The 23,851-nt window shown below is 43.3% G+C and overlaps 1 protein-coding gene across 2 annotated transcripts in view; it reads left to right on the top strand.

The window, feature by feature from the left end:
- LOC106613940 (dedicator of cytokinesis protein 1) overlaps window positions 1–23,851 on the top strand; it is a 733,517-nt gene that overhangs the window by 623,785 nt on the left and 85,881 nt on the right. For both annotated transcript variants that reach the window (XM_045701156.2, XM_045701155.2), the window contains exons 41-43: window positions 12,287–12,428; window positions 12,967–13,048; window positions 19,332–19,416. In XM_045701156.2, coding sequence (XP_045557112.1) covers window positions 12,287–12,428; window positions 12,967–13,048; window positions 19,332–19,416 — 309 coding nt within the window. The remainder of the gene's footprint in view (window positions 1–12,286; window positions 12,429–12,966; window positions 13,049–19,331; window positions 19,417–23,851) is intronic.

Here is a 23,851-nt window from a genome sequence, read left to right as displayed (position 1 = left end):
GGATGGCAGTCTGAATGTATCAACAGAAAGGACTTCTAGGAAGGCAGTCTGTCTGAATGGATCAGCAGAAAGGACTTCTAGGAAGGCAGTCTGACTGAATGTATCAACAGAAAGGACTTCTAGGAAGGCAGTCTGACTGAATGTATCAACAGAAAGGACTTCTAAGAAGGCAGTCTGACTGAATGTATCAACAGAAAGGACTTCTAGGAAGGCAGTCTGTCTGAATGGATCAGCAGAAAGGACTTCTAGGAAGGCAGTCTGACTGAATGTATCAACAGAAAGGACTTCTAGGAAGGCAGTCTGACTGAATGTATCAACAGAAAGGACTTCTAAGAAGGCAGTCTGACTGAATGTATCAACAGAAAGGACTTCTAGGAAGGCAGTCTGACTGAATGTATCAACAGAAAGGACTTCTAGGAAGGCAGTCTGAATGGATCAGCAGAAAGGACTTCTAGGAAGGCAGTCTGACTGAATGTATCAACAGAAAGGACTTCTAGGAAGGCAGTCTGACTGAATGTATCAACAGAAAGGACTTCTAGGATGGCAGTCTGACTGAATGTATCAACAGAAAGGACTTCTAGGATGGCAGTCTGACTGAATGTATCAACAGAAAGGACTTCTAAGAAGGCAGTCTGACTGAATGTATCAACAGAAAGGACTTCTAGGAAGGCAGTCTGACTGAATGTATCAACAGAAAGGACTTCTAGGAAGGCAGTCTGACTGAATGTATCAACAGAAAGGACTTCTAGGATGGCAGTCTGACTGAATGTATCAACAGAAAGGACTTCTAAGAAGGCAGTCTGACTGAATGTATCAACAGAAAGGACTTCTAAGAAGGCAGTCTGAATGGATCAGCAGAAAGGACTTCTAGGAAGGCAGTCTGACTGAATGGATCAGCAGAAAGGACTTCTAGGAAGGCAGTCTGACTGAATGGATCAACAGAAAGGACTTCTAAGAAGGCAGTCTGACTGAATGTATCAGCAGAAAGGACTTCTAGGATGGCAGTCTGACTGAATGTATCAACAGAAAGGACTTCTAGGATGGCAGTCTGAATGTATCAACAGAAAGGACTTCTAGGAAGGCAGTCTGACTGAATGGATCAGCAGAAAGGACTTCTAGGAAGGCAGTCTGACTGAATGGATCAGCAGACAGGACTTTAGGATGGCAGTCTGACTGAATGGATCAGCAGAAAGGACTTCTAGGAAGGCAGTCTGAATGGATCAGCAGAAATGACTTCTAGGAAGGCAGTCTGACTGAATGTATCAACAGAAAGGACTTCTAGGATGGCAGTCTGACTGAATGGATCAGCAGAAAGGACTTCTAGGATGGCAGTCTGACTGAATGGATCAGCAGAAAGGACTTCTAGGATGGCAGTCTGACTGAATGGATCAGCAGAAAGGACTTCTAGGATGGCAGTCTGACTGAATGGATCAGCAGAAAGGACTTCTAGGATGGCAGTCTGACTGAATGGATCAGCAGAAAGGACTTCTAGGAAGGCAGTCTGACTGAATGGATCAGCAGAAAGGACTTCTAGGATGGCAGTCTGAATGGATCAGCAGAAAGGACTTCTAGGAAGGCAGTCTGACTGAATGGATCAGCAGAAAGGACTTCTAGGAAGGCAGTCTGACTGAATGGATCAACAGAAAGGACTTCTAGGAAGGCAGTCTGACTGAATGGATCAACAGAAAGGACTTCTAGGAAGGCAGTCTGACTGAATGGATCAACAGAAAGGACTTCTAGGAAGGCAGTCTGACTGAATGTATCAACAGAAAGGACTTCTAGGAAGGCAGTCTGACTGAATGGATCAACAGAAAGGACTTCTAGGAAGGCAGTCTGACTGAATGTATCAACAGAAAGGACTTCTAGGAAGGCAGTCTGACTGAATGTATCAACAGAAAGGACTTCTAGGAAGGCAGTCTGAATGGATCAGCAGAAAGGACTTCTAGGATGGCAGTCTGACTGAATGGATCAGCAGAAAGGACTTCTAGGATGGAAATCTGACTGAATGGATCTAGCGATCGGTAGAGCAGGGGTATTAAATTAAGTACTTCATTCCTCCATCTTTCTCTGACTTGTGTTCCGTCTGTTCCTGTAAAGCTGCGGTGTTCTGCTTATCTCAGCGGCTTGGCTCAACAAAAATGTTCAGGCTTTCCAAAAGTTGTCTAAAAATATTTATCAAACTGAGTTCCAACACTTTAAAATATAAGCTGTCATGTTCTATCATCCCGAGTTCTCTCAGACATACCGTGGGCTACATCCCAAATAGCACCCTATTCCCTATAGAGTGCACTAATGTTGAACAGGTCCCATAGGGCTCAAGTCAAAAGTAGTGCACTACATAGGGAATAGGGTGCCATTTGTGACATTGAATAGTTTCTGAGTTTACTGACTGGGATAAACAAACAAAGTTTCCTCATCTCATACATTTTCAGGTACATTCTGTCCTCTCCCCTTCAAACTGTGTTTTAGTTTCTACACACTCCTGTGACCTAAGATGACTGCCTTGTCAGCTTTAACCTGTTGAGGACAGACGTTCTTTAACCTGTTGCGGAACCCCTAGCCAACAGCCAATGGCATCGCACGGCGCGAAATACAAAACCAACTAAAATACCACAATTCAATTTTCTCAAACAATCAACTATTTTACACAATTTTAAAGATAAGACTCTCGTTAATCTAACCACATTGTCCGATTTCAAAAAGGCTTTACAGCGAAAGCAAAACATTAGATTATGTTAGGAGAGTACATAGACACAAATAATCACACAGCCATTTTCCAAGCTAGCATATATGTCACATAAACCCAAACCACAGCTAAATGCAGCACTAACCTTTGATGATCTTCATCAGATGACACTCCTAGGACATTATGTTATACAATACATGCATGTTTTGTTAAATCAAGTTCATATTTATATCAAAAAACAGCTTTTTACATTAGCATGTGATGTTCAGAACTAGCATACCCACTGAAAACTTCCGGTGAATTTACTAAATTACTCATGATAAACGTTGACAAAATACATAACAATTATTTAAAGAATTATAGATACAGAACTCCTTTATGCAATCGCTATGTCCGATTCTAAAATAGCTTTTCGGCGAAAGCACATTTTGCAATATTCTGAGTACATAGCTCGGCCATCACGGCTAGCTATTTTGACATCCGCCAACTTCGGGGTCACCTAAACTCAGAATTACGATTAGAAAAATTGGATTACCTTTGCTGTTCTTCGTCAGAATGCACTCCCAGGACTTCTACTTCAACAACAAATGTTGTTTTGGTTCCAAATAATCCATAGCTATATCCAAATACCTCCGTTTTGTTCGTCCGTTCAGGTCACTATCCGAAGGGTAACGCGCAAGCGCATTTCGTGACAAAAAAAAAATCAAAATATTCCATTACCATACTTAGAAGCATGTCAAACGCTGTTTAAAATCAATGTTTATGCTATTTTTCTCTTAAAATAGCGATAATATTCCAACCGGGCAACGTTGTATTCATTCAAAGAGAAAAAGAAAAACATGGCGAGTTCTCGTGACTGCGCATCTCCAGTCTCACTGTCCCCAGGCTGACCACTTAAAAACTCTGGTCCTATACTTTGCCCAGAGACAGCAGACACCCCATTCCACTTTCTGGCGGCTTTAGAGAGCCAATGGAAGCCTTAGAAAGTGTCACGTTACAGCACAGATGCTGTAATTTCGATAGAGATGTAACAGAAGGACAACAAATTGTCAGACAGGGCACTTCCTGCATGGGATATTCTCAGGTTTTGGCCTGCCATATGAGTTCTGTTATACTCACAGACACCATTCAAACAGTTTTAGAAACTTTAGAGTGTTTTATATCCAAATCTACTAATTATATGCATATTCTAGTTTCTGGGCAGGAGTAGTAACCAGATTAAATCGGTACGTTTTTTATCCGGCCGTGAAAATACTGCCCCCTATCCCAAAGAAGTTAAGGACCGATTTAGTCTTGTCCTGTCCTTTACGTTCTTGGATCATTGACTTTCATGGGTCGTTGCTAAGATCATGGTTGATTGAAATGGTTGATTGATATTTCTCCTGTGTGTTTTATCCAAGTCTCCATCACTAACAAACATATTTTGTATTAGTATTCCCATCAGGCATTTGGAGATATTTGGATTCCATTTATGGCCCCATAAACCCCACTGGCGACAGCATGTTTAAATAATCTATGAATTTCATTCTAGATGCTGTTTGATTTTGTTTTCTTCTTTTTATTGACTTCATCATGACACTAGTTTCTTGGCTGACTATGTTTCCATTTACAAAAAATAGTAATGAATTATTGACTAGCCGAAGTATGGGAACCATTTTCTGTTTTTGCTTCTTCACCCCCTCTGTGATAGACTGTGATTTCCTTTCTCTGTCAGAATGGTGCATTCTGGTAGCTGAGTAATGAGTATCATGACATTGAGAGGAACACACACACACACCCTGCTAGAATGGGCGGCAGGTAGCCTAGCGATTAGAGCGTTGGGCCAGTAACCGAAAGGTCGCTGGTTCGAATACCCAATCTGACAAGGTGAAAAACCTGCCTGTGTCCTTGAGCAAAGGCACTTAACCCTAATTTGCTCCAGAGGCTGACCCTGTAGGTAGACCGTCATTGTCAATAAGAATTTGTTCTTAACTGACTTGCCTAGTTAAATAAAACTGTTTAAACGGTACTGAAAGAAGCTCTATCTGAGTTCCCACATGAAATAGACCAGCGATATCCTGGTTCTACCTCAGTGTTTCTGATTCTATAGTTTTAGTTGGCGACAGATTTTCATGCGAATGTGAGTTTCCACCAAACGGACTTGTTGCGTTTTAGAAATGACTGCGTGGTAACGTACTGCTCACAAAATGTACCGAATAAAATCGCATTGTGTTTTATTGTATTTTCAACTCTTCCGATAGTTTTGTCACAAAAACTGTTGCTTTGAATAGCAAATGTGCCTCCTCTGGTCTTGGCAGGTGCACACTAGCCAACAGTTAGTAGGCTGCGTGGGTAGGCTGTGGGAGTAGTCTGCGGGGGGTAGGCTGGGGGGGTAGGCTGGGGGGGTAGACTGCGGGGGTAGACTGTGGGGGTAGACTGAGGGGGTAGGCTGCGGGGTAGGCTGTGGGGGTAGACTGCGGGGGTAGGCTGGGTGGGTAGGCTGTGGGGGTAGACTGCGGGGGTAGGCTGGGTGGGTAGGCTGTGGGGGTAGACTGCGGGGGTAGGCTGGGTGGGTAGACTGTGGGGGTAGGCTGAGTGGGTTGGCTGTGTGGGTTGGCTGCGGGGGTAGGCTGGGTGGGTAGGCTGTGGGGGTAGGCTGGGTGGGTAGGCTGGGTGGGTTGGCTGCGTGGGTTGGCTGCGTGGGTAGCCTGGTCTACGTTATGAGATTATTATGGATGAGAGCGAGAATATTTCTATTTGTGAAACGGCTGTCAAGCATCGACTATCATGTCACCAGAATAAACCCCAGATATTTACAGGAAAGGAGCGTCAAGCTCATCAGGGGGAGGGGAAGTTGAGGGGGAATAGAGAAGGAAGTGTGCAGCATTAAAAAGGCCACTATCAACAACAAGAGGAATGTACACTAATATCAGACATTGGGAACTATTCCGATATTGTGTCGTTATACAACATGAAATTCCACACTTGTTAAGACACATCAAGGCGTTTCCATCGCCATTTCTCACATAATTAATTTTACAGAAACAAGAAGATCCCAGCATGTCGAACGGATCACATTATCTGTCTGCATTTATAAAAAGATAATGATACAGTATGACTTTACTCTCCTGACAACAGTGGATGGAAATGTGGTTAGTGTGAACACTCCACACCACTCTGGAAACGTGGTTAGTGTGAACACTCCACACCACTCTGGAAACGTGGTTAGTGTGAACACTCCACGCCACTCTGGAAACGTGGTTAGTGTGAACACTCCACACCACTCTGGAAACGTGGTTAGTGTGAACACTCCACACCACTCTGGAAACGTGGTTAGTGTGAACACTCCACACCACTCTGGAAACGTGGTTAGTGTGTACACTCCACACCACTCTGGAAATGTGGTTAGTGTGAACACTCCACGCCACTCTTGAAACGTGGTTAGTGTGAACACTCCACGCCACTCTGGAAACGTGGTTAGTGTGTACACTCCACGCCACTCTGGAAACGTGGTTAGTGTGTACACTCCACGCCACTCTGGAAACGTGGTTAGTGTGTACACTCCACGCCACTCTGGAAACGTGGTTAGTGTGAACACTCCACACCACTCTGGAAACGTGGTTAGTGTGTACACTCCACGCCACTCTGGAAACGTGGTTAGTGTGAACACTCCACGCCACTCTGGAAACGTGGTTAGTGTGAACACTCCACGCCACTCTGGAAACGTGGTTAGTGTGAACACTCCACACCACTCTGGAAACGTGGTTAGTGTGTACACTCCACGCCACTCTGGAAACGTGGTTAGTGTGTACACTCCACGCCACTCTGGAAACGTGGTTAGTGTGAACACTCCACGCCACTCTGGAAACGTGGTTAGTGTGAACACTCCACACCACTCTGGAAACGTGGTTAGTGTGTACACTCCACGCCACTCTGGAAACGTGGTTAGTGTGAACACTCCACGCCACTCTGGAAACGTGGTTAGTGTGAACACTCCACGCCACTCTGGAAACGTGGTTAGTGTGAACACTCCACACCACTCTGGAAACGTGGTTAGTGTGAACACTCCACGCCACTCTTGCTTTCAGGAAGAAGAAACATGGTTGCTGTCGTTTCCCCCACCTAATGCTACAGACACAACTTGCACGCAATTTTAATTCCTTGCAACTGAGTTGCTTCTTGATTTCTCCATGACCCCCCCCCCGCCCAGGTAAATTGTACAGCCAGCATTTTGTCTAATTCAATCTTTATACAATAACGAAACGGTTGGATAAACTAATAATTTATAACAGCAGATGACATCAGGTGAGTTTAGAATTCTCAAACAATATGACAGGAAGCAGCAATCAATTTGATTGGCTGTTGCAAGCCATTTAAAAAAAAAAAAATTTGAGTTGCTTCGTGTAAACAGCAAAAGTTGCTTGAGATGATCTCACCTGCAACCCGAAACAAAAATTGCGTGCAATTTGTGTTGTGTAACAGCAGCCTGAGAAGTCACCTGCTGTCTATTTCAGTTCACCAGGTTTAACTGTTTCTTTATTCTGCTTGGAACAGATGACGTGTGGAAATCAATGAGCTTATCACTCAAAGCAGATTTCAACAAAGGTACCTTTTCAGGGAAGCAGTGCATTTAAATCAATTGTAAAATTGGGACTGTGCTCTCGTGTTTGAAGGTGCATTTATCCTAAAACCAAAAAATATAAGGACAACATGCAAATATTTAAAAAAATGTGATTGAGTTACAGTTCATATGAGGAAATCAGTCAATTGAAATAAATTCATTATGTCCTAATCTATGGATGTCACATGACCGGGAATACAGATATGCATCTGTTGGTCACAGATACCTCAATCAAAATGGGCCTCAGGATCTCGTCACGGTATTTCTGTGCATTCGAATTGCCATTGATAAAACACAATTGTGTCCGTTGTCCGTAGCTTATGCCTGTTCATACCATAACCCCACCAACACCAATAAGTCACTCTGTTTACAAGGTTGACATCAGCAAACCTTTTGCCCACACGATGCCATACATGTAGTCTGTGGTTGTAAACCCAGTTGGACTTATTGCCTAATTCTTTAACCCCTGGTCAGGACGGACATCCAGCGAAAAATCCTATCGCCATTAGTATAACAAAATTTAATATATATATTTTTTCAAATATAGGACTATGTTATATCGTTTTATAGATACACCTCTCCTGAATCGAACCACGTTGTCCTATTTCAAAAAGGCTTTACAGCAAAAGCAAAACATTAGATTATGTTAGAGGAGTATATCGTAAAAGTAGCCAAATAGCCATTTTCCGACCAACCACATGCATCACAAATAACCAAAAAACAGCTAAATGCAGCACTAACCTTTGACCATCTTCATCAGATGACACTCCTAGGACATCATGTTACACAATACATGCATTCTTTTGTTCGATAAAGTTCATATTTATATATAAAAACAGCATTTTACATCGGCGCGTGACGTTGACTAACTATTTTCCCTCAAATGCATCCGGTGAAACAGCGCTACAATTTACTAAATTACTATTCGAAAACATTTTTTAAATGTAATATTGTCATTCTAAGATTTATAGATGAATATCTCTTGAAAGCACCTGTAATGCCAGATTTAAAAAGAACTTTACTGGGTAATCACACTTTGCGATAAAAGGGGATGCGATACTCAGAAAAATAGGCTACCGTTACAGGTCAGCGCCATCTTGGAACAATCACATATCAAATCTACTCTTGTATACTATTGTCAATAATCCCTTACCTTTGATTATCTTCCTTAGAAAGCACTTCCAGGAATCCCAGGTCCACAACAAATGTATTTTCGTTCGAAAAAGTTAATCCTTTATGTCCCAATAGCTTGTTCTTGTTAGCGCGTTCTGAAGGCTGCTCCAAAACCTCCGTCGGCTGCGGGACTACTCTTTCAATAAAATGCATATTTTTTTTAAAATTTAGGTTCGTTCAAACATGTCAAACGTTGTATAACATAAATCTTTAGGGCCTTTTTCAACCAGAGCTCCAATAAGATTCAAGGGGGACGATTGCATTGTCTTTCAAAACGTTTCGAAAGGGGAGGGTAGCCAGGGGCGCCGGCGTCATAATGGTGACGGCCCTCCTCATGTGACCACTTTCCACAGCGTCTCATTCAGTCAGTTTTCACAGTAGGAGACTCAAACCACTTTGTAAAGACTGGGGACATCTAGTGGAAGCAATAGGAAGTGCTCAATGAACCATTGCTCACGGTGTGATTAATAGGCAAAGTGATGAAGTTGAGTCCGCAATTCAGAATTCCACATCCTGTTACGATCGGTCTCGGGGTTTTGACTGCCATATGAGTTCTGTTATACTCACAGACACCATTCAAACAGTTTTAGAAACTTTAGGGTGTTTTCTATCCACAAGTATTAATTATATGCATATCCTAGCTTCTGAGTTTGAGTAGGAGGCCGTTTAAAATGGGCACAAATTATTTTCAAAAATCGCTGTAGCGCCCCCTATCCTAGGCGACCGTCAAGAGGTTAAAATGACATTGGAGGCGGCTTATGGTAGAGAAATGAACATTCCATTCTCTGGAAACAGCTCTGGCGGACATTCCTGCAGTCAACATGCCAATTGCACACTCCCTTAAAACTTGAGACATCTGTGGCATTGTGTTGTGTGACAAAACTGCACATTTTACAGTGGCCTTTTATTGTCCCCAGCACAAGGTCCACCTGTGTAATGATCACGCTTAATCAACTTCTTGATATTCCACACATGTCATGTGGATTGATTATCTTGGCAAATGAGGAAACGCTCATTAACAGGGATGTAAACAAATGTGTACACAACATTGAAGATAAATACGTTTTATGTGCGTACGGAATATTTCTGGGATCTTTTATTTCAGCTCATGAAACATGGGACCAACACTTTACATGTTGCGTTTATATTTTTGTTCAGTGTAGTTGGCCTGTCTTCAATGTTCCCCTTCAATGTTTTTGGGGGCACTTAGATCATTGTTGGTCTTTTGAGTGGAAACTGGAGGCTGAACCCTTACAGTTTTAGACAGTAGCCAATAGGCTGACCCCTTACAGTTTTAGACAGTAGCCAATAGGCTGAACCCTTACAGTTTTAGACAGTAGCCAATAGGTTGAACCCTGACAGTTTTAGACAGTAGCCAATAGGCTGAACCCTTACAGTTATAGACAGTAGCCAATAGGCTATTGTGGCTATCCGAGCATAATGTAGTAGGCCTACCAACAAAACCAATGGAGTAAATCCCATAACATTTCCACATGTAAATAGCTGTTGATTTCTATGATATAGTCTACAATAGTCTATATGTGGTGTTCAATGCAGGTCTACATTGCATGAGACTTTTAACAACGTTTTTACATTATGAAGGGCCTGACTTTAATGCATGATTTTTTACTTGGTCTGTAACACCATGGGACAAATAGGTAAATTGTATTGTATTGTATGATGCAATAAACTACTTTACAAAATGAATTATAATTACCATACAGGGAATTAGACAATGTAGGCTACCCCTCTGCCTATTGTTGTACATGCATATTCAAGCCTGTCTCAAAATACAACACTGACCCTTTAATTAAGACATAAGCTTTTTACCTGACTGGCTTTTCAAAGACCACTTGAAATGTAGCCTACATTTTATGTGCTCTTGTAGGAAGCAGTAACTCCCCATTGCTGACCTTTACTTATCTATAACTGGGCTAATAACTCACTAACTAGCAAAGAACATCAACAAACGTGCAGCGCTCTGAACTGAACTGAACTGATCTGAACTGATCTGATCTGATCTGAAAAGCGCATTCACTCGTGGGTGATTGAAAGATTGCTCGTGGGCTACCCCCGGTAATAGAATTCTACTCCGTTGTGCTCTGCCTACAACAAAATCACAGACTCAGTGTTGCAAAGTTAGATTTGTTTTGGTGTGTTGCATTGAAAAGGGACTGATCTAATGTTTAATCGATCTATATAGTGCAAACTAATGGAACGAACTCAGTGAAGTCCAATCTCTGCGCCATGGCAATTCTTCTGCGCGGCAATTCATGCGCAGAAAGCATCAGCGTATGTTACATTAGGGAGAAAAACAAAGTTCAAATCCTGTTGAGAGCAGAACAGGGTTCAATACCTGTTGGGAACAGAACACGGTTCAAAGCCTGTTGGGAACAGAACACGGTTCAAAGCCTGTTGAGAGCAGAACAAGGTCCAAAGCCTGTTGGGAACAGAACACGGTTAAAAGCCTGTTGAGAGCAGAACAAGGTCCAAAGCCTGTTGGGAACAGAACACGGTTAAAAGCCTGTTGAGAACAGAACAAGGTCCAAAGCCTGTTGGGAACAGAACACGGTTCAAAGCCTGTTGAGAGCAGAACAAGGTCCAAAGCCTGTTGGGAACAGAACACGGTTAAAAGCCTGTTGAGAGCAGAACAAGGTCCAAAGCCTGTTGGGAACAGAACACGGTTAAAAGCCTGTTGAGAACAGAACAAGGTCCAAAGCCTGTTGGGAACAGAACACGGTTCAAAGCCTGTTGAGAGCAGAACAAGGTCCAAAGCCTGTTGGGAACAGAACACGGTTAAAAGCCTGTTGAGAGCAGAACAAGGTCCAAAGCCTGTTGGGAACAGAACACGGTTCAAAGCCTGTTGGGAACAGAACAAGGTCCAAAGCCTGTTGGGAACAGAACACGGTTAAAAGCCTGTTGAGAACAGAACAAGGTTCAAAGCCTGTTGAGAGCAGAACAAGGTCCAAAGCCTGTTGGGAACAGAACACGGTTAAAAGCCTGTTGAGAGCAGAACAAGGTTCAAAGCCTGTTGAGAACAGAAACAGTCTCTTTATTTGATAAATTGTTTCTCTGTTTTGACACCAGTTCACTGCCAATAACTCTCACTGAATACTGATGTAGCAGAAGGAAAACATGAAACACTGAATACTGATGTAGCAGAAGGAAAACATGAAACACTGAATACTGATGTAGCAGAAGGAAAACATGAAACACTGAATACTGATGTAGCAGAAGGAAAACATGAAACACTGAATACTGATGTAGCAGAAGGAAAACATGAAACACTGAATACTGATGTAGCAGAAGGAAAACATGAAACACTGAATACTGATGTAGCAGAAGGAAAACATGAAACACTGAATACTGATGTAGCAGAAGGAAAACATGAAACACTGAATACTGATGTAGCAGAAGGAAAACATGAAACACTGAATACTGATGTAGCAGAAGGAAAACATGAGTTTTGATCAGACCAAGGTTCTAACTCTGTTCTTTGCCGTTGCATCAGACAATATGTTCATTACATCCAGGAAGGTCATGTGGTTTTACAATACAAGATCCAACCCCATTCAACCCCATATTATACTGTGTCTGCAGTGTTATGCCGCTCTGTTGGGTCAGTTCAGTGTGTGTTATCAGTGTTTATCACTAGTCCAGTGTAGTGAAACATGGCAGATGTCAGTGAGATGCCGTGTTGGCGATCCCTCAACCTTTTTAGCCCCCCGAAGCCCAGCTTGGCTTCGACTGTGCCACAAAGCATGTTCTGGTGGTCAGACAGAAGTGGTTTAAAACCCCCCACGTTCTCTCTGTTTTTCTCCTCTCAGAACAAGATGTTCATCTATAGGGGGAAGGAGTACGAGAGGAGAGAGGACTTTGAGGCCAGACTGCTCACCCAGTTCCCCAACGCTGACAAGATGAAGACTACCACACCGCCCAGTGAAGACATCAAGACCTCTCCCTCACAGTGTATCCTTACTACAGAGATCACAGTCAGACAGCCAGAAGAGGACTGGCCACCCCTCACAGCCTGGTTCCTCTCTAGGTTTCTTCCTAGGTTCTGGCTTTTCTAGGGAGTTTTTACTAGCCGCTGTTCTTCTGCCTCTGCATTGCTTGCTCTCTGGGGTTTTAGGCTGGGTGTTTGTATAGCACTGCTGATGTAAAATGGGCTTGATAAAATAAATGTGATTGATTGAGTCAGACAGACATCAAGAACTATCCCTGACAGTGTAAACTTATCACAGAGATTACAGTCAATCAATCAATCAGTTATTCAATTATATTTATAAAGTCCTTTTTCCATACATCAACAGTCTTCTCAAAGTGCTTCACCACCGCCATCTACTCACGTTAACCCCACACATTCAGAAGACTGGGAGGGTCTAATCATGAGTTTAGTTTGTATGGTAGAGCGTAGTCTACTTTACACTTCTGTTCTGTTGAAATTATTGTGACCAGTTCATTTATATTCAATACTTCAATATTTCCGTTAACGGCTGTGATGAAGGCATCCAGTGTTTCACCGTCAAGCCTGTTCTGGAACTCCCTTCAAAGTTCCAGAACAAACCAGTGTCTGAGCAGATCGTCAGGTATGTATCTGTCTGTCTTCTTATCTGACTTCTTCCTTGTTATACAGAGTGTGTACATCATGTATGGGTGGGTTACGTCAGAACTACAGTCCATCTGGCTGACATATTAATGCATATTACTACTTGATGAATCTGTCTTCTTTAGTTTCATCCTTTGCATTCTCTGAGTAGTACTTTATCACCTGTTACATTAGTCCTGAACTAAATGAGATGGAGTCAGATACTTTATCACCTGTTACATTAGTCCTGAACTAAATGAGATGGAGTCAGATACTTTATCACCTGTTACATTAGTCCTGAACTAAATGAGATGGAGTCAGATACTTTATCACCTGTTACATTAGTCCTGAACTAAATGAGATGGAGTCAGATACTTTATCACCTGTTATATTAGTCCTGAACTAAATGAGATGGAGTCAGATACTTTATCACCTGTTATATTAGTCCTGAACTAAATGAGATGGAGTCAGATACTTTATCACCTGTTACATTAGTCCTGAACTAAATGAGATGGAGTCAGATACTTTATCACCTGTTACATTAGTCCTGAACTAAATGAGATGGAGTCAGATACTTTATCACCTGTTACATTAGTCCTGAACTAAATGAGATGGAGTCAGATACTTTATCACCTGTTACATTAGTCCTGAACTAAATGAGATGGAGTCAGGTACTTATCACCTGTTACATTAGTCAGATACTTTATCACCTGTTAAATCAGACTCCAGAGGAGAGCACTGGTCCAGAACACTGTAGCAGTAGGATAGATGAGGACACTGGTCCAGAACACTGTAGCAGTAGGATAGATGAGGACACTGGTACAGAACACTGTAGCAGTAGGATAGATCCAGAGGACACTGGTACAGAACACTGTTGCAGTAGGATAGAGAAGGACACTGGTACAGAACATTGCAGCAGTAGGATAGATCCAGAGGACACTGGTACAGAACACTGTAGCAGTAGGATAGACCGAGAGGACACTGGTACAGAACACTGTAGCAGTAGGACAGATCCAGAGAACACTGGTACAGAACACTGTAGCAGTAGTATAGACCCAGAGGACACTGGTACAGAACACTGTAGCAGTAGGACAGATCCAGAGAACACTGGTACAGAACACTGTAGCAGTAGTATAGACCCAGAGGACACTGGTACAGAACACTGTAGCAGTAGGACAGAGGACACTGGGACTGGAAGGTGAACAAATCTAAATGGAAATGTGTTGGTAGATCAAACAGTGGTTGACCTTCATGTGTTTCCTGCTGTTATTAATTCACTCTGCCAGCTCCCTCTCCCTTCATCACAGCTAATACAGCAGACACACAGTCATCACAGCTAATACAGCAGACACACAGTCATCACAGCTACTACAGCAGACACACAGTCATCACAGCTAATACAGCAGACACACAGTCATCACAGCTAATACAGCAGACACACAGTCATCACAGCTAATACAGCAGACACACAGTCATCACAGCTAATACAGCAGACACACAGTCATCACAGCTACTACAGCAGACACACAGTCATCACAGCTAATACAGCAGACACACAGTCATCACAGCTAATACAGCAGACACACAGTCATCACAGCTACTACAGCAGACACACAGTCATCACAGCTACTACAGCAGACACACAGTCATCACAGCTACTACAGCAGACACACAGTCATCACAGCTAATACAGCAGACACACAGTCATCACAGCTACTACAGCAGACACACAGTCATCACAGCTACTACAGCAGACACACAGTCATCACAGCTACTACAGCAGACACACAGTCATCACAGCTACTACAGCAGACACACAGTCATCACAGCTACTACAGCAGACACACAGTCATCACAGCTAATACAGCAGACACACAGTCATCACAGCTAATACAGCAGACACACAGTCATCACAGCTAATACAGCAGACACACAGTCATCACAGCTAATACAGCAGACACACAGTCATCACAGCTAATACAGCAGACACACAGTCATCACAGCTACTACAGCAGACACACAGTCATCACAGCTACTACAGCAGACACACAGTCATCACAGCTACTACAGCAGACACACAGTCATCACAGCTACTACAGCAGACACACAGTCATCACAGCTAATACAGCAGACACACAGTCATCACAGCTACTACAGCAGACACACAGTCATCACAGCTACTACAGCAGACACACAGTCATCACAGCTACTACAGCAGACACACAGTCATCACAGCTACTACAGCAGACACACAGTCATCACAGCTACTACAGCAGACACACAGTCATCACAGCTACTACAGCAGACACACAGTCATCACAGCTACTACAGCAGACACACAGTCATCACAGCTAATACAGCAGACACACAGTCATCACAGCTACTACAGCAGACACACAGTCATCACAGCTACTACAGCAGACACACAGTCATCACAGCTACTACAGCAGACACACAGTCATCACAGCTAATACAGCAGACACACAGTCATCACAGCTAATACAGCAGACACACAGTCATCACAGCTACTACAGCAGACACACAGTCATCACAGCTAATACAGCAGACACACAGTCATCACAGCTAATACAGCAGACACACAGTCATCACAGCTACTACAGCAGACACACAGTCATCACAGCTAATACAGCAGACACACAGTCATCACAGCTAATACAGCAGACACACAGTCATCACAGCTACTACAGCAGACACACAGTCATCACAGCTACTACAGCAGACACACAGTCATCACAGCTAATACAGCAGACACACAGTCATCACAGCTAATACAGCAGACACACAGTCATCACAGCTAATACAGCAGACACACAGTCATCACAGCTAATACAGCAGACACACAGTCATCACAGCTAATACAGCAGACACACAGTCATCACAGCTAATACAGCAGACACACAGTCATCACAGCTAATACAGCAGACACACAGTCATCACAGCTACTACAGCAGACACACAGTCATCACAGCTAATACAGCAGACACACAGTCATCACAGCTACTACAGCAGACACACAGTCATCACAGCTAATACAGCAGACACACAGTCATCACAGCTACTACAGCAGACACACAGTCATCACAGCTAATACAGCAGACACACAGTCATCACAGCTACTACAGCAGACACACAGTCATCACAGCTACTACAGCAGACACACAGTCATCACAGCTAATACAGCAGACACACAGTCATCACAGCTAATACAGCAGACACACAGTCATCACAGCTACTACAGCAGACACACAGTCATCACAGCTAATACAGCAGACACACAGTCATCACAGCTAATACAGCAGACACACAGTCATCACAGCTACTACAGCAGACACACAGTCATCACAGCTAATACAGCAGACACACAGTCATCACAGCTAATACAGCAGACACACAGTCATCACAGCTAATACAGCAGACACACAGTCATCACAGCTAATACAGCAGACACACAGTCATCACAGCTAATACAGCAGACACACAGTCATCACAGCTAATACAGCAGACACACAGTCATCACAGCTACTACAGCAGACACACAGTCATCACAGCTAATACAGCAGACACACAGTCATCACAGCTACTACAGCAGACACACAGTCATCACAGCTACTACAGCAGACACACAGTCATCACAGCTACTACAGCAGACACACAGTCATCACAGCTACTACAGCAGACACACAGTCATCACAGCTACTACAGCAGACACACAGTCATCACAGCTAATACAGCAGACACACAGTCATCACAGCTAATACAGCAGACACACAGTCATCACAGCTACTACAGCAGACACACAGTCATCACAGCTAATACAGCAGACACACAGTCATCACAGCTAATACAGCAGACACACAGTCATCACAGCTACTACAGCAGACACACAGTCATCACAGCTAATACAGCAGACACACAGTCATCACAGCTACTACAGCAGACACACAGTCATCACAGCTAATACAGCAGACACACAGTCATCACAGCTACTACAGCAGACACACAGTCATCACAGCTAATACAGCAGACACACAGTCATCACAGCTACTACAGCAGACACACAGTCATCACAGCTACTACAGCAGACACACAGTCATCACAGCTAATACAGCAGACACACAGTCATCACAGCTAATACAGCAGACACACAGTCATCACAGCTACTACAGCAGACACACAGTCATCACAGCTAATACAGCAGACACACAGTCATCACAGCTAATACAGCAGACACACAGTCATCACAGCTACTACAGCAGACACACAGTCATCACAGCTAATACAGCAGACACACAGTCATCACAGCTAATACAGCAGACACACAGTCATCACAGCTAATACAGCAGACACACAGTCATCACAGCTAATACAGCAGACACACAGTCATCACAGCTAATACAGCAGACACACAGTCATCACAGCTAATACAGCAGACACACAGTCATCACAGCTACTACAGCAGACACACAGTCATCACAGCTAATACAGCAGACACACAGTCATCACAGCTACTACAGCAGACACACAGTCATCACAGCTACTACAGCAGACACACAGTCATCACAGCTACTACAGCAGACACACAGTCATCACAGCTAATACAGCAGACACACAGTCATCACAGCTACTACAGCAGACACACAGTCATCACAGCTACTACAGCAGACACACAGTCATCACAGCTAATACAGCAGACACACAGTCATCACAGCTAATACAGCAGACACACAGTCATCACAGCTACTACAGCAGACACACAGTCATCACAGCTAATACAGCAGACACACAGTCATCACAGCTAATACAGCAGACACACAGTCATCACAGCTACTACAGCAGACACACAGTCATCACAGCTAATACAGCAGACACACAGTCATCACAGCTACTACAGCAGACACACAGTCATCACAGCTACTACAGCAGACACACAGTCATCACAGCTAATACAGCAGACACACAGTCATCACAGCTACTACAGCAGACACACAGTCATCACAGCTACTACAGCAGACACACAGTCATCACAGCTAATACAGCAGACACACAGTCATCACAGCTAATACAGCAGACACACAGTCATCACAGCTAATACAGCAGACACACAGTCATCACAGCTAATACAGCAGACACACAGTCATCACAGCTACTACAGCAGACACACAGTCATCACAGCTAATACAGCAGACACACAGTCATCACAGCTACTACAGCAGACACACAGTCAGACAGACACACACACAGTCAGACAGACACACACACAGTCAGACAGACACACACACAGTCAGACAGACACACACACAGTCAGACAGACACACACAGTCTGACAGACAGACACACAGTCTGACAGACAGACACACACAGTCTGACAGACAGACACACACAGTCAGACAGACACACACAGTCAGACAGACACACACAGTCAGACAGACACACACACAGTCAGACAGACACACAGTCAGACAGACAGACACACAGTCAGACAGACAGACACACAGTCAGACAGACAGACACACAGTCAGACAGACACACACAGTCAGACAGACACACACAGTCAGACAGACAGACAGACAGACAGACAGACAGTCTAAGTGAGGGATGTTTATGCTACTGACTCACTGACCTGTTTTTCACCTGAAACAGCCACATAATTAACCATTAAATCAACCTGCAGATGGGCCATTACACTTTTAATTTAATTCTCTAATCGTTTCTCCTTCTCTCGCTTACTCTCTCTCTATCTTTCTCCGTCCTCTCTCTCTCTACGCTCCTTTCTCTCTTTTTCCATCTCTATTTCTCAATCTCTTTCTGTCTCTCTCCATCGCGCTCTCTATCTCTCTCTATCCATCTCTCTCTCACCTCTCCATCGCGCTCTCTCTCTCTCCATTGCGCTCTCTCCATCTCTCTCTCACCTCTCTCTCTCTCACCTCTCTCTCTCTCCATCGCTCTCTCTCCATCGCTCTCCTCTCTCTCTCTCTCTCTCTCTCTCTCTCTCTCTCTCTCCTCTCTCTCTCTCCTCTCTCTCTCTCTCTCTCTCTCTCTCTCTCTCTCTCTCTCTCCTCTCTCTCCTCTCTCCTCTCTTCTCTCTCCTCTCTCTCCCCTCTCTCTCTCCTCTCTCTCTCTCTCTCTCCTCTCTCTCTCCCCTCTCTCCTCTCTCCTCTCTCTCTCCTCTCTCTCTCTCCTCTATCTCTCTCTCTCATCTCTTTCTCCTCTCTCTCTCCTCTCTCTCTCCTCTCTCTCTGTCTCTCTCTCTCTCCTCTCTCCAGCTTTTACATGATAAATGAAGTGTATCAGTTTCAGTACTCCAGACCGGTGAGGAAGGGAGAGAAGGACCCAGACAACGAGTTCTCGGTAAATATCAGATTCAGATTTGTTCTCTAAACTTTCTTTTCTACATTTCCTTCATTGAGGGCAGTAATATTAATGGTGTAATTGTTGTGACTAATGAAAGATGGTAGTACTGTAATTGTTGTGACTAATGAAAGATGGTAGTACTGTAATTGTTGTGACTAATGAAAGATGTCAGTACTGTAATTGTTGTGAATGAAAGATGGTAGTACTGTAATTGTTGTGACTAATGAAAGATGGCAGTACTGTAATTGTTGTGAATGAAAGATGGTAGTACTGTAATTGTTGTGACTAATGAAAGATGTCAGTACTGTAATTGTTGTGACTAATGAAAGATGGCAGTACTGTAATTGTTGTGACTAATGAAAGATGGCAGTACTGTAATTGTTGTGAATGAAAGATGGTAGTACTGTAATTGTTGTGACTAATGAAAGATGGCAGTACTGTAATTGTTGTGAATGAAAGATGGTAGTACTGTAATTGTTGTGACTAATGAAAGATGTCAGTACTGTAATTGTTGTGACTAATGAAAGATGGCAGTACTGTAATTGTTGTGACTAATGAAAGATGGCAGTACTGTAATTGTTGTGACTAATGAAAGATGGCAGTACTGTAATTGTTGTGACTAATGAAAGATGGTAGTACTGTAATTGTTGTGACTAATGAAAGATGGCAGTACTGTAATTGTTGTGACTAATGAAAGATGGCACTACTGTAATTGTTGTGACTAATGAAAGATGTCAGTACTGTAATTGTTGTGACTAATGAAAGATGGCAGTACTGTAATTGTTGTGACTAATGAAAGATGGTAGTACTGTAATTGTTGTGACTAATGAAAGATGGCAGTACTGTAATTGTTGTGACTAATGAAAGATGGCAGTACTGTAATTGTTGTGACTAATGAAAGATGGCAGTACTGTAATTGTTGTGACTAATGAAAGATGGCAGTACTGTAATTGTTGTGACTAATGAAAGATGGCAGTACTGTAATTGTTGTGACTAATGAAAGATGGTAGTACTGTAATTGTTGTGACTAATGAAAGATGGCAGTACTGTAATTGTTGTGACTAATGAAAGATGGCAGTACTGTAATTGTTGTGACTAATGAAAGATGGTAGTACTGTAATTGTTGTGACTAATGAAAGATGGCAGTACTGTAATTGTTGTGACTAATGAAAGATGGTAGTACTGTAATTGTTGTGACTAATGAAAGATGGCAGTACTGTAATTGTTCTCATGTGTTTGGTAAAGCAGCGATCCTTAATACATGTTTTATTTGACATTTATTTAATCAGGGAGTCACCGTTGAGATCGGGGGGAGACCTACGTATACAATTTTATAAGACAAAATCAAATACCAAATCAAAAAGGTTAAATAAAATACGATGCAAATATTCAAGAAAACAATTACATTCCTCAATAACAAGGTCCCCTATCAATATTTTACATTTCCCAGAGCAGCACCAGAACATCCAGCTGAAATGTATTTTCTAGTTGGTTCCAGCAACGAGGTGCTTTAAAACTACAAGAGGATTCACCTAGTTTGGTGAAGACCTGAGGAACCCCAACTTTGTGAACTGGTTTGGTATCTCGTGTTTTCAGACTTCAACAGTGACGTTAGGGTTAGTCAGAAACGTGTGTACTAGAACTTAGTAAACATAACGGGAATAATGAAATGTTCTGTGGGATTTTAATGAGGGACCAGCCAACCTTTTTGATACAGGATGCAGCGGTGAGTATTAAAACTGTCACCTGTGATAAAGCGAAGGGTGCAATTGGTAGACGGCATCCAAAGGTTTAAAAGTAGTGGCTGTTGCATTCTGGTTAATGGTTCACTACAATCAAGACCTGGCTGGAAAGTTGACTGTACAATCTGCTTCCTGCTGTTTTAGGGAGAGGCAAAACTTATTTAAAAAATAAAATAAAAAATAAGCTTTTTTAACTAACTCATCCGTGTTTTTTAAACGTTAAATCTTTGTCAATCAAAATTAGCAGATATTTATAGGCGGGGACCCGATCGATGGGAGAACCATCCAGTGAATTTTTTGTTGTGAGAATTAGAGAACGACATAGTCTTGCCTGCATTGAGGACAAGTTATAAACCAACCAGAACTTTCTGACAACATGTTCTAGTCCTCCTCCACTACACCAGCAGTCTGGTTCTCTCTGACCTTTAACCTAACAACATGTTCTAGTCCTCCTCCACTACACCAGCAGTCTGGTTCTCTCTGACCTTTAACCTAACAACATGTTCTAGTCCTCCTCCACTACACCAGCAGTCTGGTTCTCTCTGACCTTTAACCTAACAACATGTTCTAGTCCTCCTCCACTACACCAGCAGTCTGGTTCTCTCTGACCTTTAACCTAACAACATGTTCTAGTCCTCCTCCACTACACCAGCAGTCTGGTTCTCTCTGACCTTTAACCTAACAACATGTTCTAGTCCTCCTCCACTACACCAGCAGTCTGGTTCTCTCTGACCTTTAACCTAACAACATGTTCTAGTCCTCCTTCCTCCTCCACTACACCAGCAGTCTGGTTCTCTCTGACCTTTAACCTAACAACATGTTCTAGTCCTCCTCCACTACACCAGCAGTCTGGTTCTCTCTGACCTTTAACCTAACAACATGTTCTAGTCCTCCTCCACTACACCAGCAGTCTGGTTCTCTCTGACCTTTAACCTAACAACATGTTCTAGTCCTCCTCCACTACACCAGCAGTCTGGTTCTCTCTGACCTTTAACCTAACAACATGTTCTAGTCCTCCTCCACTACACCAGCAGTCTGGTTCTCTCTGACCTTTAACCTAACAACATGTTCTAGTCCTCCTCCACTACACCAGCAGTCTGGTTCTCTCTGACCTTTAACCTAACAACATGTTCTAGTCCTCCTCCACTACACCAGCAGTCTGGTTCTCTCTGACCTTTAACCTAACAACATGTTCTAGTCCTCCTCCACTACACCAGCAGTCTGGTTCTCTCTGACCTTTAACCTAACAACATGTTCTAGTCCTCCTCCACTACACCAGCAGTCTGGTTCTCTCTGACCTTTAACCTAACAACATGTTCTAGTCCTCCTCCACTACACCAGCAGTCTGGTTCTCTCTGACCTTTAACCTAACAACACGTTCTAGTCCTCCTTCCTCCTCCACTACACCAGCAGTCTGGTTCTCTCTGACCTTTAACCTAACAACATGTTCTAGTCCTCCTCCACTACACCAGCAGTCTGGTTCTCTCTGACCTTTAACCTAACAACATGTTCTAGTCCTCCTCCACTACACCAGCAGTCTGGTTCTCTCTGACCTTTAACCTAACAACACGTTCTAGTCCTCCTTCCTCCTCCACTACACCAGCAGTCTGGTTCTCTCTGACCTTTAACCTAACAACACGTTCTAGTCCTCCTTCCTCCTCCACTACACCAGCAGTCTGGTTCTCTCTGACCTTTAACCTAACAACACGTTCTAGTCCTCCTTCCTCCTCCACTACACCAGCAGTCTGGTTCTCTCTGACCTTTAACCTAACAACATGTTCTAGTCCTCCTCCACTACACCAGCAGTCTGGGTCTCTCTGACCTTTAACCTAACAACATGTTCTAGTCCTCCTCCACTACACCAGCAGTCTGGTTCTCTCTGACCTTTAACCTAACAACATGTTCTAGTCCTCCTTCCTCCTCCACTACACCAGCAGTCTGGTTCTCTCTGACCTTTAACCTAACAACATGTTCTAGTCCTCCTCCACTACACCAGCAGTCTGGTTCTCTCTGACCTTTAACCTAACAACATGTTCTAGTCCTCCTCCACTACACCAGCAGTCTGGTTCTCTCTGACCTTTAACCTAACAACACGTTCTAGTCCTCCTTCCTCCTCCACTACACCAGCAGTCTGGTTCTCTCTGACCTTTAACCTAACAACACGTTCTAGTCCTCCTTCCTCCTCCACTACACCAGCAGTCTGGTTCTCTCTGACCTTTAACCTAACAACATGTTCTAGTCCTCCTCCACTACACCAGCAGTCTGGGTCTCTCTGACCTTTAACCTAACAACATGTTCTAGTCCTCCTCCACTACACCAGCAGTCTGGTTCTCTCTGACCTTTAACCTAACAACATGTTCTAGTCCTCCTTCCTCCTCCACTACACCAGCAGTCTGGTTCTCTCTGACCTTTAACCTAACAAGTCTTTCTGTAAAATAAAAAAAAGTGCAGGAAAGAACAACATGTTTTTTCTCAGTCTCTTCTAAGAGTCATCCTGTAAACACTGTCTGGATTATTACTGATGGTGTGGATGATGTGTGATGTACTGGAGGATCCCTTTCATTACACACACACACACACACACACACACACACACACACACACACACACACACACACACACACACACACACTATTGTGTTCCTTCGTCCTCCTCAGCACCAGTAGCCTAGTTGGACTGTAACTCAACAA

This window comes from Salmo salar, chromosome 18 (assembly GCF_965601325.2).
Source record: "Salmo salar chromosome 18, fSalSal1, whole genome shotgun sequence".
NCBI lineage: Eukaryota > Metazoa > Chordata > Actinopteri > Salmoniformes > Salmonidae > Salmo > Salmo salar.
Note: the sequence above shows the minus strand (reverse complement) of the source record. Positions and strands in the feature narration are given on the sequence as shown.